Raw genomic sequence first — 19,665 nt, forward strand, 5'->3', positions numbered from 1 at the left:
TAATGGACATTTACAACTTGTATTTATTTCTGGTAGTGCCAGATGTACAATAATCAGTCATTATGTTTCTAAAGACTTGGGCTGTAGCTTCCTTTTTAAATTTGAATTGGACCCTGTCCGGAACAGGCACTGTACAAGAACTTCCAACAGATCCCAAGTGATACTTGACTGTCACGTCACCTTGTCAACGGCCATGCTAAAATCACTTTCTGTTGGACACTTTCTTTTTCACTATGTTGGCTTCTTCCTGTACCTGTTCTTTTATTTTAAAATAACTACAATAAGTTTGACAAGTTTAATTTTTCTTGTAATATTCTTGTGAGCCAGTGAATTGTTAGTTTTTAAATATAGCAGTCTAAATCGGAAAGACTTTGCGGTCAAGCCTAAAATGTCGTCAGTGTTGTAGTGTTACTTTAGCAGCTTGGCTTGATTCTGTAAATATGTGATGTCCTAGATAAGTTTAGTTATTTGTGACCCTTGACAATAACGACTTCATCAGACATTACCATGGTCTTTAGTTCATAAGTCGGAGTTCAGTTAAAAAACAAAACAAACAAACAAAAAACCCCGGTATTGTGTTGGGAGAGCCACATGTGTTTGGAAAATTTTTCTCTTAATCCCAAAGACAAGCTTTGCTTGTCAGTTAAGTGTTTGAACTGCCTGGAGCCTAAAGAATAAATCAGAAGTTTAATGGTTTTACTCCTGTCTGTTCTTCCTCTTCTTTAGTCTAACCACAGACATTACAGAGAGAAGTATTTTGAATCTGTACCCCATGTGCTCAGCAGAAGTCTTAGAATTCCCTGATTCTTCACTCAAGTATGTTCGCTTTTTAAATTCAGTATATTTCCTCTTTTGAAATTGATCATGTTCCAAAATCTGCTGTCTCTTTTTCCACTTTCCTACAGTGGTCAGTTGCAGCTCGAGAGGTCTCCAGAGCGTGAGGTAAGGACAGAGCGTGGTGTTGCCTTGGGGGAGGAAAGCAGTGGTATTTGTTCATGACAGAGTTTGCAACCTTTCCTGGTTCTCTAACTCTTGTTGACTATTGTCCCCCGCCTTCCTGCAAAGATGAGAGTTGGCTTTTTTGGTTAGAGTCTCTAAGACGGTTTGCCAAAACAGGCTCTTTCTGTCAGGCAGTGGCCACTGCAGTACATGGAAAACCAGGTCTGGCTCCCAAACGGAAGGAGGCCATTGGATGTAGACGTTAGAGTTGAGAAAGAAGTCTAGTTAAATGAAGGACCTGAAGGACGCCGTCAAACGAATTGAGAATATTAGGGAAGATTAAAAGAACATCTAGGGAGTTGGGGAGCTAGATGGCCATGCAAGCGTGGAGACCTGAGTTCAGATCCTTGGCACTGCAGCCCGTGCCTGTGATTCGGTGCTGCAGGGGGCTCACAGCAGCCTGTCTGGGGCTCGTTGGCTGGCCAGCTTAGCTGAATTGAAAAGCCCCAGCGACAACCAGAGATTCTGACTCAACAAAGAGTGGGAGTAGAGTATGCATAGGTCCATACGGAGAGACAAGAGAATACTGTAACGAGAAGCTGGTGGGAATATTTGGGCACAGGGTAAGTTAGAGTTAAATGGAATGAAATTTGGGTGGCAGTAGAGAAAATGTTTTTGACACAAAACTAGGAATGATCCTAGAGAAAGTTCATCCCAGTTGTGGAAAGTTAAGGTTTGGGGTAGTAGTTAGGAATCAGCTGTTCTAATTACTTGTCTGTCGCTGTGACAAAACACCATGATCAGGGCATATAAAATTGTTTGATTTGGGTCTCCAGAGCTTTAGAGTTTGTGAATGTCAGGGCAGGACTCATGGCAACAGGTAGGTGGGCAGGTATGGTGCTGGAATAGTAGCTGAGAGCTTACTTCTTAATCCACAAACAGGATACAGAAACACAGACAGACAGACAGACACACACACACAGACATGGGGGTCAGGTGTATGCTGGCTGGGAATGACATGGGCTTTTGAAACCTCCAAGCCTGCCTCCATTGACTTCCCTCCTCCTACAAGACCACACCTCTTATTCCTTGCCAACTGGGGACCAAGCATTTAAATCTTTGAGCCTGTGAGGGGTATTCTGATTCAAACCATCGTATTTTACTCTTTGGACTCCATAGGCTTATGGTCATAAAATGTAAAATGCATTTAGTCTAACTTCAAGTCTCCATAGTCTTTCACAGTCTGAACATAGTTTCAAAGTTTCTCTTGAGATGTGAGGCAGTCTCTTCACTGTAACCCCCTTTAAAAGAAAAAGCAAATTACATAGTTCAAACCTACAGTGTTACAGAATATACATGGCTATTCTGAAAGGGAAAAACCAAAACAGGGGAAAACAAAACTCTCAGCAGGGCAAACTCCAACCCATGTAATTCCGTATCTGATGTGGAAGAACTTAGATGGCTCTGCCCTTCCGTCTGTCTTGACTGCCACACACTTGTAGCTTGGGCTGGTTCCATTTCCTGTGTGAAGCGATCTCTGGCAGACAGGCCCTGGCTCTGCTGGCCAGTCCATTGTGCTGGGGTTTCCAATATGATCCAGGCCGCCCTTTCATGGCTTCACGCATACAGTGACCCATTAAGGCTTTCATACAGGAACTCCTCATATGCCTGACCTCAGTGGCTCCCCTTAACCATGGAGGAAGATCCCACAACCCCTTTATTCCTATGTCCATCAGGACTCTAAAGCCAGGCCACACGACTGATGCTGCCAAATTCAGCTTGCTGCTTTGGATGGAGCCTGGCTCCCTCCTTGAATTAAATTTATATACACTTGATTTCTTGCTTTTTTAGGGCCAGGAAATCTCTGAGACCTCTTCCGGACTGTGCAGTGTAGCTGGATAGGGTCTTGAACCAAGCACACCACCCCGCTTGTTCCATTTGGCATTGAGCATCTTTTTATCTCTTTCAGCACAAGCCTGGGCTCTCGTGTTAAATTTCCTGGCACCTTTTTTCTTCTCAAACTGTACATGTTGTATTTCTTCTTGTCCTTCCTATTTTTCACTGTAGAGTTTCATAAGAGTCATTACTAATAACTACACAGCCCAGTAAATATGAATCTATCTTCAGACATCCTTGGCCAGTGAAATTAGCCCCACACCTTTCAGTCAGCCTCAGGCAGATTCTTAGGATAAGAGCAAAATGCAGCCATATTCTTTGCCAAAATATCAAAAAAACGGTCTATAGCCCAGTTGTCAATACTGTTCTCCTCTGAAACCACCAGGGCTTGGCCTTTAGAGTCCCCCTGCTCTCCACACTTCTGTCTTCCAGGCTCCTACTAGGATGATGACCCTGTTAAGCCATGCTTTCCTAGTTCAAAGTCCCAAAACCTTCTACATTCCTCTGACAAACAGCATGGTCTGGCTTGTCACAGCCATAGACCCCTTTCTGGTACCAACTTCTGGCTACTTTTCCATTGCTGTGACGAAATACCATGACCAAGGCAACTTACAAAGAAAATGTTTCATTTGCTGCCCATGGTTCCAGAGGATGAGAGTGCATGGCTATCATGGTAGAGAATGTGGCAGCAGACAGGCGGTCATGGTGACTATCATGGTAGAGAACGAGGCAGCAGACAGGCAGTCATGGTGCTGGAGCCGTAGATGAAAGCTTATAACTCAGTTCACAGGCAGGAGACAGAGAAGCTAACTAGTGGGAATGGAGTGCGCTTTTGAAACCACAAAGCCTGCTTCCACAGACACACCCCTTCTAATGAAGCCACACCTCTGAATCCTTCCCAAACAATTCCACTAAGTTGGGATGAAGTATTTGAGTTTTCGAGCCTATGAGGGTCATTCTACTCAAACCACCCATTACACAGCCTATTCCAGTCTAATTCATTCCTCCCAGTGAGTGGGCTTAAAATGGCCCATTGAGATACTGAGATTCCCTACAAACCAGCAAACGTACCAGATCTGACAGCTCATGTACTGTGAAGTAATAAAGCAGCTTTACACTCATCATGTCTGTGTAAATGAGGAAAATAAGAAACATAAAGGGGAAGCCAGGTTTGCAGAGGTTGTGACTGCATTGCTATGGGCAGGGACTGGTAGTTATGTCACGTGGCTGCCCTGACTGAATTGCTAACTCCGTCCAACTTAATTAACCTCTCTAAACTTCACTTTTAGTTTTAGTAAATTTCAGTCCAGTAATAGCTGTTGTACAGCTCCAGTGAGATGATTGAGGAGAAACCTCACAGCACTGGGCATGTAAATGCCAGCTGTTGTTCTTCTGCGTCTTTCTGTCACCTGTGTGATCTTCAGACAGGATCAGTGTCCCCTCTGCCCTGGATGGACTTGTCAGCAAACAAACCAGAGTTGAGCATCAGGAGACGTATTTGCAGGATGCCCTGTAATGGTTTCCGTATGCTTCCTGTTTGAGAATATTTGTTTCTGTGTAGACTAGCTTTTTTTTTTTTTAACATTATGTTAGTGTGTATGAATGTTTTGCTTTGCTCATGTGTATGTTCCACGTACATGCATATACATGTATGAGGTCAGAAGAGGTGTCACATCCCCTGGAGTTAAATACTTGAGTTATAGATAGCTGTTGGCTTGTAGGTACTGGGAGTTGAACCCAGGTCGCCTAAAAGAGCAAATGCTCTTAGCCACTCTAGCCTCTCCTGTAGACTCTCTTCTTTTTTTTTTTTTTTAAAAAAAGTTGCACATTTAGAAATATTTTTTAACTTTAAAAGAATAGAGAAATAAATTACAGGGCCCTATCAAAGTTATGAAAATATTATAATCTTTCACTTTGCAGTTATGGGCTAACTATCCTTAGTATGCACATACAAGATGTTACAAACCCGGGGAGTGCCTTTAGCAGTAATAGAACACCACACATATAGTTTCACACTTGCTCTCATGAGACAGGCCACAGTTAAAACACAGGTGGGCTTGAAAACAGAAAATAAAGTCCCCTCAGACCGTGTGTATAAGGCATATTTGAAAGGAAGGTAAATTGTTTAGATTCAGAGCCTGTTTCTAAGCTCCTCCTACACATTTGCAGATGATTAGGACACGTCCTAACAGTCCCAGCCCTTTGCCTTTCTGGCAGGGAGATTCAACCTGTGTGGATGTTTATTCACGCTAGCTGTGGTATTTGGTCTCTCCGTCTTTGCAGTAGCTGGCAGTCGCTCTCCTTACAGCTCTGCATTTCAGTCACACCGTGTACAAACAGGCTTCACATTTGGTTATGGAATCTCTCTGGTCTCTTTGTTGTTTCCTTTGCTTTGCAGCATTTCCGAGGATGGTGACTTGATGGCACTGAAACTGTGGAGAATGCGGGCCATTTCTTTTCTGCTGTTTTGAAACAGTATCTCTTGTAGCCCAGGCTGCTCTGGAACTCCGCGTGGTTCAGAAGATAACCTCAAACCTTCTCATACCTCCCAAATCCTGGGATTATAGGCGTGTGCCACCACAGCCCCTGCCAGGTCTTATCTTTTGGAGACAGGGTCTAATGTAGCCCAGGCTGGCTTTGAACTTGCTCTGTAGTAGGTGGCAATCGTGAGCTCCTGTTCGTTCCGCCTCCACCTGGGAGGAATTGTAGGTGTGCTCCACCACATCCGGTTTATGCGGCACTGGGGATTGAACCCAGCACCTTGCGTGTACTAGGTAGGATCCTGTTCTATCAAGTGAGCTGCATTTCCAGCACCCAGCCCTTTCCTTTTCTTGTGGCACATCCTTCCTTTGGTGTTTGTCTGACGTTTCCTCTCGATTGAGAGTCTGCATTACTATTTTGGATATTGCTTTGGCGCTGTCCTGTGCTCTTCCCAGGCCCTCGGATTTGGAGGCTTGTGTCCTCCTCTCCCCCGTTGCTTGTATTAGTTCAAACACTCCGTTGTTATCTGACCCCATTTTATTGCTGTATTATGGTTATTACATTGTTCCCCCATGACCAGTGAGAAGTCTGTGAAGAGATGTTTCAGCTCCCTATGGCTGTCCTGCCACATGACTTCAGGGTGAGGAGGACACAAGATTCCCAGACAAAAATTAGTTCCACTGCATCTCCAGGACACAGTTGAAACATGGTGCTTATTTTTAATGGGTAGGGGGAGAGGGACGCCGTGCTGGGTGCCAGGTTTGGTGCTTCGTGTTTTATAGGCCTTATCAACACAGGTGCTTCTTGATTTATAATGGGTTTCTGTTCCCAGGAAACCATTGCTGTAAAATACATTAATGTGAAAATGCATTGAGTCTGCCTACCATAGTGAGCACTGTTGTTTGCCTAGCCTACCGCTAGTGGGTTTACAGTGAGGCAAACATCATTTAAAGTAATGCCTACTTTATAGTTATAATCCTAAGTAATTTATTGAACGTTTTTACTGAAAGCATTCAATAAATGGCATGGCAGCATCCCCTTGGAGCAGCAGGAGGCAGAGTTAGGAGGATGAGGAGTACAATGGTAGCTTTGGTTACAAGTTTGAGGCCGGCCAGGGCTGGGTGAGACCTTTTACACCAGGATAAAGCAGAACCTCTCCAAGTCAAACCTTCAGGACCCCAGGCCTTTCTATCTCCATCTCCTCCATATGTCTGCTCTGGGGGTTGCTTGTGTGTCACTCAGGAAGCCATGAGGACCACAAAGGTCCTTCTCTTGGCGGCATATATTCCAGATGACTGTTGGGAAATGTAGGAGTTAGCATGACTGGTTCATGGATGCAGGGCATGATCTCACAGTTGAGACTGGCTGACTCGTTACCATGGTAACGGGTAGGCCTACTATTCCATCACACTCTGTTGCCTTTCTGTATTCAGTTTGTCACACCCCGACCTCAGTGAGAGCTGATGGCTTGAAGCCTTCCCTTAAAGCTTGTCTTGGCAGAAGGCAAGAAGCCAACATACTTAAGTTCGTACGTGAGCAGCGCCTGCAAGAATGTGGAAAGAGTTTGGAAAGGCTAGAAGGGACTGGGTATGTACTAAACATAGACAGAACTTAGTTCACCATTCAGTCTGCGTCTGATTTTTGCCTGGCATCCTACACAGATGCCAGTAAGCAGTAGCTGCACACACTTCAACTTCCTGTTTGGGCTAGGCCGAGGCAGGGGCAGCCTGCGTGGCTGTTGATGGTGGTACGTGCCTATAATTCTGCCTTTGAGGCAGGAGGATTCCAGTTTCGAGGTGAACCTCGACTACATAGTGAGACCCTGTGGCAAAACCAAACTTCCCTGTTTCCAAGATGGCCAGAGCACAGGGAAGGAAGCAAAGCTGCCAGGGCCAAGGTTCCAGAACCCCTCTCTGGCTCCCAGAGCTCTCTTTAGGTTAGAATGCTGGAAACTTGTCTTCTGTTGCCTTGGTGAGTAGTCATGCCTGCATGAGGCTTTCTTGCCTCCCCTCTAAGGCAGCTTTTGGGCCTCTGACAGGCTTCCAAGAGGAAGGGACAGACAGCTAGACTGACGCAGAAAGGAAGTCATGAGATGAAGGAAAAGGAAGTAGGTTGTGGCTTCTTTAGGCCCCCTGGTCCTGCGTCTGTGGTCTCGCTTGTTACTGGGTTGTACATCTACACTCCCTTCCACCACACTGTCACTTTGCCACCTTTTGTTGTCCACTTATGCAGGGAGTGGCTTTTTTGTTTTGGAGGACAGAGCGTGAGTCCTATGAAGTAGCAAAATTGTTGAGTGAATAAAAGATGTTGGTACTGGAAACATTCCAAGAGACTGTGCTGTGGTTTGCACCCTGAGTCTGTCTGCTGTGTTCTTCCAGGAAGGATAGAGTGTATAACAAGGCATGAGGACAGCTTAGTTGGTGGCCTCCTTGGGTATGGACTTTTTGCAGGGGAGAAAGGGTACCTAGGGAGGATTGGGTATATTGTGTTACAGCTGAGAGGTGAGGCAAGGGTTGTAGAGGGGTCTGCCTGCATGTCATGTGACCTGCCTTAAACGTACTTTAGAAGACAGGCCCCATGAAGTTATGTACCATGGTGTCCACACAATGAGGATGTACCCCACCTGCTCGTAGGTAAATAGCACTGAAGAGAGGAGCTTGGGAGAACAATGGGGGAAATTGGTAGAAGGCCTTAGAGAGTAAGCCCAGGGCCACCTGTTGGCAGTTCTACAAAGGCCTGTTAATTGGGTAGGGACATGGATGACATTTTATTTTAAATGCACACAGTGGACATCTCGCTTTACACTTTCCTGGTGGCACGGACGAAGGTGTTTGTTACCTATCCCCAAACTTTTTATTTATTAAGAGTGCACACACAGTGCTTTCTTAGCATCTCTCTTACCCAATGACTGCCTATGCAAACTGATAACAAACTGATCCCATAAAGGAGGATTTTCAAGGTTACATGGGACAGGCTTACTGAAAGCTTCTGTATATTTTGGAACTACTGGTTTGGGCCGTTTCTAAAAAACCCGTAATTAAACCAGAGAAGGGAGCCAGCAGACCGTTTGGTAACCTGGCCAGGGAAGATGTGCTCATAGGTACTAGGGAAGGAACCCTGTGCTGAGGGTCTCATGTTGCTCTGTGTTATTCTTTAGATTTTTTTCAATGAATACAGTTGTGTAGTTTTAGAAAATAGAAGTATGGCCTTCTTAGCTACTTAACCCATGGATTAATTCAACATTTGCTGGTGCGTGCTTCTGGGCCAGGGCTATGATGGCAATGAAAAAGATGTTCCTTGCCTCCTCTTCCTCACAGTCTAATGGGACATACACATTTATCTCTCCTTTAAGGTGCAAAATGATGTTACGTTACAGAGTAATGGAAGCCACTGTTCTCCAAATGAGGTAAGTGTCTTGAGATTAATGGCCACTGAGGCATTCCATGAGGACCAAACTGAAACATCTGTCCCAGAATTGGACAGTCTGACTCTGGGATTAAAGAGTTAGCGGAAGGGTCTCTAGGGTCTCTCATTAATTGTCACTCAGTGTCACAAAATCATTTGGCTCCATGTATCATTAAAGATTAATTTTGTGAGAAATGGCTTTTGAGATCTAGGTGTGGGACGTCTTTATGGACAATGGCAGATGATCACTCAGATGACATTTCCTCATTTGCTACCTCAGATGGGTCGGCATGCAGTCTCTGAGTGATGAGCTGTGTGTCTCCATTGTCTCCATGTTAGAGAGACGTCATTCGATGTGCTCTTTGGCATGCCTGCCGATACACAGTCAGCTGTGTGAGAAGCAGATCACCGGCTTTGTGTCACTGCAAAGCAATTTTGTAGTGAGCAAGTAAAGACTTCAGTGCAACAACAAAAAGAATAACAGTAACACAGTTTACTAGGGCGCCTGAAAACGTTCTGTTGACGGCTTCTTAGAGCATTTACAAAATGTTTTTTGTAAGAGCCCAGCCATCTTCACAATGCAGCCATAGCAAATGCAGAGTAGTTTTAAAGTCATCGCTGGCCACATGTGGTCCCTCATTTCCACCCCTCCCAATTGTTTTCTCTTCTCACCCCACAGATAAGAGAGGACTCCCCTTCAGGGTCTCCCACCGCAAACATCACAGCTCCATTTGGCCTGAAGCCTCGTTCAGGTACGCTAACCTCAGCTCATTCTGATACTAAGTAGCTAAAATGGTTTCTCTTTGGTCTGCCTTTCAAACTCACTCCTGAGTAATACGAGCACTGCAAGTTCTAGTCGGCTGGGGTCCTGGCATCAGAACAGCTGCGGCTTGGTGAGGTCAGGTGATTGCGTTAAGCGCTTTAGTCCACGCTCCCAGGAATGGGCAGCTTGCCTTCTTTTGAACCACAGCAAAGAAAGGTGGCAAAGAGAACATGTAAGTAGGGAAGGAATACTCCCGTGAACTTTTACCCATGGGAAATAAAACAGCTCCCCTTTACCCCAAAGGTTCCTGGTACCCTGATGAGGTAAAGGGCAGCCTGAAGGCAGAGTCCTCCCCAAGACGACCCCAGTTGCTTTCCAAACATGGTAAGGTCTCTGCATTTCCTCACACAAGAGGGTGAGCATTTGGATGCTAATGAGAGTGGTTAGGAGTCGGGAAGACTTGGATGAAAGCACCTTACCTTTTGACCTACTTGATTGTAAATTGTGTTACTATATTGACAAAATTAATGTTAGCAACGTGCAAAGTTACTTTTGATTTTTATAAAAAGGGCCCTAGACAGAAAGATACATTTCTTCTTATTTCTTCCCACATTTCCAGTTTTGGTGCTGCCTTCTGTTAGGACCTCCTTAGCTTTACTTCTTTGTTCTTTTTACTCTATTTACCACTAATGCCTTTAAGGAGCTTCTTATAAAGGGACCTGGACATGTGAAAGCACACACGGACACATGCAAACACACATGGACACGTGCAAACACACACGGACACGTGCAAGCACACACGGACACATGCAAACACACATGGACACGTGCAAGCACACATGGACACGTGCAAACACACACGGACACATGCAAACACACACGGACACATGCAAACACACACGGACACATGCAAGCACACACGGACACATGCAAGCACACATGGACACGTGCAAGCACACTTGGTAGAGAACAGAGGTGACCTTGGGTCTGTGGCAAACCATTTTGACAACAGTATGAGCCCTACACATTTCTGGCTTGAAATAAACATTGCTACAGGAAAAAGAGATGATTCATTTATAGAGGAGATGGTTTGTTCTTGGAAGGCATTGATTGATGGGCAGCTCAGACCAAGTGTGGAGATTTCCTAGCCATTAGAATAGCATAAAAAAAAAGTTGAAAGATTGACTCTAGTATGATCAAAGATCTTTTTCTTTCTCAGTCCTAGAAATTAAACCCAGGCCCTTGCACATGCCAGGGAAGTGCTGTACCTCCAGGCCTAGAGAATGTGTTACAGAAAGTAAAGGTGTGGATGGAAACGCATAAAGCTCAAATGATGGGTTCCCTAATGTAAGAAAGTGGGCATACATGGCCAGATCTGAGCTGCACCTGGACGTTTCACAGTCCCAGCTCTGTTGGGGGCGAAACGGAAGTTCCTGCTATTGCTGCTCCCCTGTCTCATGGCTGGCTATAGGCTCTCTCAAGCCTTCCGGACAGTTCTGCACCATTTAAAAATGTCTCATAACTGAAATAAAAAAGTGAGCGACTCTCCAAAGATTAATAGCCTTTTGAATGTCCGACCTTTGTAATTTTGTTACAAAATTGATTCGGTGACTTTTAATGCACTGCAGAGCCTAGCCAAAGCCTACCTAGTCAGAGACTGCTTGGAACCTGCAGTGTACACCATTCAGGCTCTGTGGAGAGATGAAAGAGAGAGCGTTTAGTTTAAGCTAGAGAAAACAAATTCTGTTTCCTCCCCATGTTTCCAGTGGTCGGTTCCTTAACTACTTAATGAAGTTACTCTCTGGAAATCGAGCACAAAATTAAGATACGTTATCATTTTATGAATAGCTAGTTTTAGAAGTCTTGAGTTATTTTTAAAAATCGGTTAGCTTGTTGGACTTATTGTTATGTAGACTGTATTGAGTATCAAAAAGTGTTTTACTGAGCCCTATTGAAAAGTGAGCTTTAAGGCATTTCAAGGATTAAAGAAGAAGCAATGAGATTCAGTTCTTAGTGAAACACCCTATGAAACCTTGGTTGGGGTGTTTTAAATCTACTGTCTCAGTTCTCAAAAAGGATTAAAATGTAACATTTCTGTGTAGTCATTTTGTTTCTAAGTAAGGGGTTAATGTATACATTTTGTATACATTACAAAAATGTATACAACGTGACCAGGAGTTCTGTGTGAATGTGCAATTGTGTCAGCTGATTAGTCCTTTAGAAGGGATGGCAGAGGGATCTGGTGGGCCTTTTCAGCTGCCTACATGATGACATCTTTACCTTCTGCTGCCACGACCCGTCAGCACGCTAGGCTGCAGGCTCGCACAGCCGTTAAACCAGAGTATTAACTGCATGCAGAGTGTGAGCGACGGGTACTAACACTCGGTTTTTATCGTTCTCTTCCTTCCATGCGCCATCTCCCATCCCCCTCCTATACTGTGCATTCGAATGTAAACCCCACATAATGGAACCCACTTCATTTCCATACGAACCTCATGCCACGTGTGAAATGCTGCGGCCCCCCCGGGTTTCCCCTGGTCCTTGTGCAACTGTCCGCCTGGCTCTCTCGCTCTCCTGCAGACCCAGCCCTCATTCTCCCTCCTGTCTCCTTCAACAAACTTACACAGGCACAAACATGGGACAGCTCTAGCTACAGCGTTCCATCTGAAGGGGACAGTGACAATGGTAGGTGCCTTGTTGTCTCTTCCTCAATGTTCGTGTACTGAGCCCGTGACTGTACTCCACAGGCCTCTGTGTCCCTGGAGACAGAATATATTGATCTGCATGCTCCTTACTGAGGAAGCCTCTGAGGCAACGTCTAGACAAGTGCTGTGACCTGTTGCCTAGCAGTTAATGAGTGACAGTTGGTTTGCCCTGAGGATGCTGGCTCTGGGGAGGGTTTTCAGTTTTCTCCTCTCTACCTAGTTTGCTTGGGGTTTGGTTTGTCTGCTCATCTACAAGGATTGAAACTCACGAATTTGGGTTATCTCTGCTTGTGTCTGACCCCCAGCAAATGCTTTCAGAGGGTTTGTTTTTTTTTTTTTTAAAATAATGTGGGTGTGGTGTTACATTCCTGTAATCTCAGTTTAGAGGAGTCTGAGGCAGGAGGATAGTGAGTTTGAGGCCACCTGAGGCTATATTTCGGAGCCTGGGCTCAGAAAACTAAGGTTGATCTTTTATTACATGTGTTTATCAGATGAGGCTTTTAAGGCAATTTAAAGGTACCATGGCTGATTCTAGAATTTTGCACTGAAAATAATGTTAACATTGAGAATTTCTAAAATTGAAGAGAAATCACTTTTCCTTTTTTTCAAATTTTTATACATTTTTTACTTATACTCTTTTTGGTGTGAATTCATGTACATTAAAGAATACTGAGTTAGTCTGAAAATTTTATATATACTTTATATAAAAAACTGAGAATACCAGGTGAGTCTTAATAAGGATATTTTAATTTTGTATCATTAGATACCTCAAGTAGTCCAAGGTAAACATAAAATTGTTAGGTCTGTGCCACGTACACCCAAATCTCTGCTGTGGTTTAATGCTGGTTCAGATTGTGAATAATTTACCTCAGAATACGAAGTGATAGGAGACATGCTAAATGAAGCAGGAGTAAGGTGTGAGGCACAGCCACCATGCACATGTAAGCCATTAACGTAAGTTGCGACAGAGTTGCTCTCTGTTTAACAAATCCCGGGCTTTTCCACGTAGTACCACAGCAGCAGTAAAAGGATTGTTTTCCGTATTCCTCTGGATCGGGCAACCATGTCAGATGGCTTTCAGTTTTTTCTTTATTCGCAATTTGTCCAAAGTGTCACATGCCTTTTCAGTGCCTGCGTATGAGACTTTGCCTTGTGATTGCACTGTCTTCTCACTCAGTGGAAGAAGCTGTGGTGTAGGTCCCCAAGTAGAGAAGCTGAGGAAATAGCCCACTCTCCGTGTCATTCTTAACGCTTCCATAGAGCCAGACCGTTGTACTGTGTGGGCCTTCCTGGCGTGTCCAGAAATGCTCATCTCTGCAATTGTGCTGTTTCCTCATTATCTGATACCTGTAGCTGTCCAACCTTGCAAACGACATAGCTAAAACAACTGTAAGTTTAATTATTAACTTCTTCAATCTGGAGAATTCATCCCCATGCTCATTGCCTCGCTTCATACACAAGAAACTTCTCTTTTCATTTTAATCCCTTCCAACATTTCGTTCCAGGTTGAACTCATTTTAAATTCACCATTGTCTTTGTAACCTGGTCTTCAAAGAGATTTTTTTAAAAAATGACAAACAGGCTGGAAGGACCTTGAACATTTGGAGACCCACAGTTTCTGAAATCAGTCTTGTGAGAGGGACAATATGGTGTGGGAGGCCATCTGTGCCGCTGCCTGCCCCACCACAGCCTGGGGTGCCTTTATTTCCTGAGAACCTGTCCTCTTCTGCCCTAATTTTTCTGCCTCGTTTGTGGCTTTGTCTTCCCCTTTCCCACTTACTTGGAAGTCAAAAACCCATCCTGGCCTCTCTTGAGGTGTTTCTGCTTTTCATTCATGGTGAATTGGTGGGTACCACTCTAAAGTTACTTAAAATTGATCTTTATGTAAGAGCGAGTGAGTGGACATCCATTTCTGGCCAGTTTACAGACACCTTTGTTTCCTTGGTGATGACAGTGTAGCATTGAGGTCTTATTCTCCCCAGTACAAAAGTAAGGACGCTGAGGGTGTGAGAGGCTCATCAGGGACTCGCAGCTCTGGCTTCATATTGTGAGACAGTAAGTGAGCATTGGCGTAGAGCCTTCGCGTGTGCCTGGTTCTGTGTACCTGGGAGACAGATACATGGCTTAGCACATTGACAGCATGTGAGGTAAGTAAGCTGCTCAGGATAACAGAGGGGGAGTTTCAGCATTTGAAGGGCAGTAATTGTACCTAATTTACCCGGAGCTCCAGAAGGGAATGGATGAGTTCATTTGCCTGATTTCTAACTCCTAAGAGCTGAAGCCTAAAGCTGGCGTTTGTCATTGTGTCCCTGCCCTAGCATTTGACTACGGTAAAAGGCACTCCACACTCTTAACTCCCAAGGCAGAGGAAGCAAAGCTTCAAAGCCCTGGCTTCCACACAGAAACTATTTCCTTTCATTTCATGCAAAGTGCATGTTTTGTTTGTTTTTGTATCAGTTAAATGCTAAAGTTCACTTAGTGTTTGCCTTAGATCTGCAAGCTGTCTTTGCTTAGCTGAAAGGTAACACGTGGAGAAAGGGTTTTGTGTGCGTGTTTTGTACCCACTAAGTGCCTTCCTCTGCTGAGCGTGCCCCTGACATCCACAGACACGGTCTCTGCTGCTGTGGAACCTATATTTGGAAGTTAATGTATTCAAACCTCGAGAGTAATTTGGGATTTTTTTTTTTTTCTGTGAGAGGAGAAATTAAACTAATCACCAGAAGAAGGTCATTTCTGCAAAGATAATCTTCAGATATTCTGTCCTTCCTGAGAGGTTTTGAAACATGTTCCATTTACTCATCAACAAGCACGTCTCATTACACGACTTTACAGGATGCAGTAGAGCATGCAAGTGGGCTCTGGCAGTCATGTGCATTATGGGTAATGCAGGGTGATGAGTGCCAAGAGATACACACAGATGAACATCTTTGGGCATTCACAGGAAGTAGACATGTCAACTCAGGGATTCGGGGAAAAGAACAGTGACTTTCAAGGATGAAAAGACCAGCAGAGTCCGTCCTCTATATAGGTATATTGTCCCCCTCCACAGGCTGTTTAGAGATCTGTTTCCTGCTAAGTGAACTACAGCCCACAGGTCTTATGTTCTGTTGTAACTGTTAGTGACTTGCCCCCTAATCATTAAACAGTATGGGACTCATTTTTTTGCTGTTTCTCAGTCATTCGCTCCTCTTTACCTGTGCACAGGTGTGCACATGTCCTGCTGTGTGCCCACTCACACAGAGCGAGCTTTCCCGCTTTTTTATATTTAAATGGGATGGCATCGGAAAGCAGGTGCTAACAGTTTTTAACCTTGGCGAATAGCCTCAAGTTAAACGTCTGTCTGTCCCCTGAACTGAGCAGGGAGCTCTTGAAATAAAATGGCATGGAGTTAACACCAGTCAGAGTAATTCTCCCAGGCTTCATGTTCCTGAAGACTTGATCCAGAAAGAAGGAAGGTGGCAGGCTTATTAGCTGAAAGACTTTCCTTAAAAATTTCAAATAATCCACAGTAGTTATAACTAACCATATAATTTTAGTGGATATATACATGTGTCTCATTTCTATCCATTGCATGTGCATTTGAAATACTTGCTTTAGAATAGAGACTACTGCCGAGAAGCCTTCAACGCTTGCTGATTGCTTGCTGTACAGAAATAGACCCCACAGAGCGGGTTTTGTTTTTTTAAGATGCACAGGACTTTAAAATAAACATGCATGCCAGGAAATTAAGGGCCAAACCTGATTGTATCAGCCTGATTTCCCTCACGGGGCTCTGCTAACACGCATGCTCCGATGTGTGCAGTTATACCAGAGATTGCAAGTCATTTAACTTCCTCATATTTTCATATTCGGAATGAAATCGTCCAATAAAAACATATTGAGAGTATTAAGCATGCCATATTAGATAAGATTTCCCCGGAATAAAGGCAAAAGGGAAACGGCCTCTAAAGCAAACAGCCGGCCTATAAGAGTATGGTCATGGCGCCCCTTGGTGACCTGTGTGTGTACTACCAAGCCCTGCCCACATTCTTGGACTTCTTTGGTAAATTCAGTTCCTGTCTTTGGGAGATGAGATTGCTTTTGGGTTTTACATTGTATCTTTCTTGTAGTTGCTGGACTTCCATTGGCAGGTGTTCTCCCAGGCTTCTATTTGTCCACTTTTCCTCACGTTCCTCTTAGAGCCTGGCTACCCCATCCCATCACCCTTCTTTCATTAGCTTCGCCTTTTTTCTTTCTTGCTTTGATTTGGTCTTGCTTCCAGTGGGCCTTGGCTGCGTGGTGCCTTGGCGAGAGACTCCTGTGACAAGTCATTGGTTTTTTATTAGTGACCTCTCGCTTTGCTTCCATTTTAACACCAGGGCACCTTTCTGTGGTTTCTGGAAGCCTTGTGCTCAGCCTCATTCTCCATGAACTGTGTCAGTCAGCGATGGGCCAGCTTCAGCCTCCCAGGTGTCTCGGTTCCGGCATCTTTGAACCCATGTAGAAAGAAAAGCGGAGGATAGAGATGGGTACAGCCTTACAGCACTGGGTAGTTAATTACAGGAAGCACTCACAGTGCTTTTCTCCAAGCGTTATACTGGAGAGCCATATTTACTCTTTAAAGTGTGATAAACTGAGGCCTTGTAAGAAATGGCTGAATGAGTGTTCTTAATGTCAGCACCATTTCTATGACCGTGACTTGTAACTGCTGCGGTCCTGGTGTCCATGCTCCGCACTGGGGGTGGCGATTTCTGACTGGGGAGTTCTTTGCACAGACTGTCCGAATGACTGTCCTGCTGCCAGCACCACCTTCTAGTCTCATCTAAAAATCTACACACACAGGAAACCAGACCATCCCACTCCCCAACAGCTTTGTGTCTTCAGACTAAAGGCCTCTAGTAAGAAAAACTTAATTAAGACTCCTGCTAAAATCATCACACACACCCTCCCCCTTTTGAGGCTGGGCCTCACTGTCTAGCTCTGGCTGGCGTCTGATTCACCGTGTAAGCCAACGTGGTCATTAACTCAGAGATCTTCTGCCCATGCCTTCCAAGTGCTGGGATAAAAGGCATGCACCTCCATGCCCAGCTACTAAAATCATTATGTGTAGAATATCTTTATAAAACTGCAAACCCACTTTTATTTATTTAACTTCCATTGGCTTACATCTAGGAGGGTTGCAGCGTCACACGGATTCCGTATCCACTGGCCTTTGCTAACAGATTGCTTTAGAATTTGATGCAAACCACACCACTGTTTCCTTGGGCCAGAGTTCTCTTTCCCCGGATAATTCTGGTTTTGTTTCGTTTGCCTCTGGGAGTCCCTGCATTGTGGTTTTCTCTATATACCTAAGTACATCTCTTACCTAAGGAGAATTCAGGTTCATCTCTGACACACACACCTCTGACTGTAAGAGGAGCTGTGCTCTTTAGTTACTGAGACCTCCCTCACAACCAGCAAAAATGTCTGTGTAAACACAGCACTCCTAACAGACTTGGTTTTTAGACATCCTGCTCTGGCATGCGTCCACAGGCACAAACGTGGTGCGGGTCACATGGAGAATGTATTTTAACTGTCGCAGTTGATGTTAGCTCCTAGAAGGTTAGAGCATGTGATTTTTGTGAGGTTTCACCATTGTTAGTTTGGTCTGTTCTGTACAGTGCTGGGTTTAACTTAAAAGGAGATTTATTTCTTTTTATTTTATGCATATGGATGTTTTGTCTACTTGTATGTCTGTTTACTATGTGTGTCTGTGGTACCCTCGGAAGCAAAAAAGAGGGTGTCAGATCCTCTGGAATTGGAATTGCAGATAATTCCATGTAGGTGCTGGGAATTGAACCTGGGTCCTCTGGAAGAGCAGACATTGTTTTTAACTGCTGACCTATCTTTCTCGCCCCGAGAGTATGTATTTTCTTAACTCCTTCAGATGAAGCTATGTTCTCGGTCACTGCTCTGTAGTAAGCCTAAGGCCCTCAAGCCAGTGGTGAAGTCACCTCTAGTCCAGCCAGCCCTTTAGACGTCACCTGTGTTCATTTATAAAGAGCCGGCTCTGTGAGCACCTGGCCGGAGGCAGGATTTTCTATTCCGTTCTCAAATATGTGGCTCCACGTGGCATCACTGAATTCTTACAAGATAGAGGCTTAGTAAATGTGAAGCCAAAAGAAACATGATTTTTATACCTATTTTAACACGTAGGTCAATTTTAATATATTATTTGATCAAAATTACATTTAAAGAAAGAGAAAACGCGATTAGAATATTGATGAGAACAGAAGATAACACTGAACATGAGAGAGATGGCACCTTTGTCTGAGTGACAGCCCGGTCTCCTTTCCACCCCGATGAGACCCATCTCTCAATTCAGTTTATTGTCACCACAAAACCAGCTCTGCAGTGCGCACAACCTAGAATAACTCAGAGATTCTCTCCTTCAGAGCATTCACACCCAGCTCTTGCTATGAATGTGGAATTTCCCTGTGTCAGTGAGTGATAATCTGGGAGAAGTAAATGGTTCGTTTAACTGGAGTAGGAGTGGCCCTGTGGAGGGAATGGGAGTAGCCCTGTGGAGGGAATGGGAATGGCCCGGTCGAGTAGCACAGGCTCACTCCCTTTCCACTTCTATTGCAGTGTTTCTAAGACCTCAGAGAAACTTGGAATCTATAGACCCGCAGTTTACGATCCGGAGGAAAATGGAGCAGATGAGAGAAGAGAAAGAGCTGGTGGAGCAGCTCCGTGAGGTACTGGGGAATGACAAGTGCCTGAGCACGATGCTCGGAATCCAAGCAGCGCTCTGTGCTGGACAACCCGGCCTGGAAGCTTTGCACGTGATCCCAGTTTTGGTTCTGCAGTTTTTAATTCAAACGTGAACACAACCAGATCTGTCTTTATATAAATGGATTTAAAAAAATATTTAAAATATTTAATTAACATGACATTCTCTCTGTGCCTGGGGTGTACATGTATGTATGTGTGTATGAGTGTGCATATATGTGTGGAGGCAAAGAGATGACCCGAGGTACCACGTACGTTTTTGGTTTTGATTCAGGGTTTCTCTCACTGGCCTGGACTAATCTGGCTGGCCAGCCAGTCTCAGGATCCTTGAGAATCCACTTGCCGGGTTGGGATTACAGCCATACACTACCAGACTCTTCGGTATCAAACTTGCTTTCCTGCAAACACTTTCCTGACAGAGCCATCTCCCCACCCCCAGACATTCTTACACCTGTCCCCTCACTGAGAATAGCACTTGGGTCATGCAGCTGTGTTTAACCCTTAACTTGCATCCGTGCCCATAGCAACTGGCTCTTTCTGCCTCCTACCCCCAGAGCATCGAGATGAGGCTGAAGGTGACCCTGCATGAAGACCTGGGGGCAGCACTCATGGATGGTGTAGTGCTCTGCCACCTGGCCAACCACGTCCGACCGAGATCTGTCGCCAGCATCCACGTCCCCTCACCTGCCGTTGTGAGTAAAGATTGAGGAAGGCTGGTTTGTACAG

General features: G+C 44.7%; 1 protein-coding gene across 2 annotated transcripts in view; it reads left to right on the forward strand.

Moving 5' to 3' along the window:
* Positions 1-19,665, forward strand: part of Lrch1 (leucine rich repeats and calponin homology domain containing 1) — a 177,038-nt gene that overhangs the window by 134,925 nt on the left and 22,448 nt on the right. The window contains exons 12-18 of one of the 2 annotated variants that reach the window (XM_032918278.1): positions 727-816; positions 906-942; positions 8,669-8,722; positions 9,401-9,473; positions 9,788-9,868; positions 18,796-18,905; positions 19,494-19,631. In XM_032918278.1, the coding sequence (XP_032774169.1) occupies positions 727-816; positions 906-942; positions 8,669-8,722; positions 9,401-9,473; positions 9,788-9,868; positions 18,796-18,905; positions 19,494-19,631 (583 nt within the window). The remainder of the gene's footprint in view (positions 1-726; positions 817-905; positions 943-8,668; positions 8,723-9,400; positions 9,474-9,787; positions 9,869-18,795; positions 18,906-19,493; positions 19,632-19,665) is intronic. The other variant, XM_032918279.1, reaches the window with a different exon arrangement.

The sequence above is a fragment of the Rattus rattus genome, chromosome 12 (genome assembly GCF_011064425.1).
Source record: "Rattus rattus isolate New Zealand chromosome 12, Rrattus_CSIRO_v1, whole genome shotgun sequence".
NCBI lineage: Eukaryota > Metazoa > Chordata > Mammalia > Rodentia > Muridae > Rattus > Rattus rattus.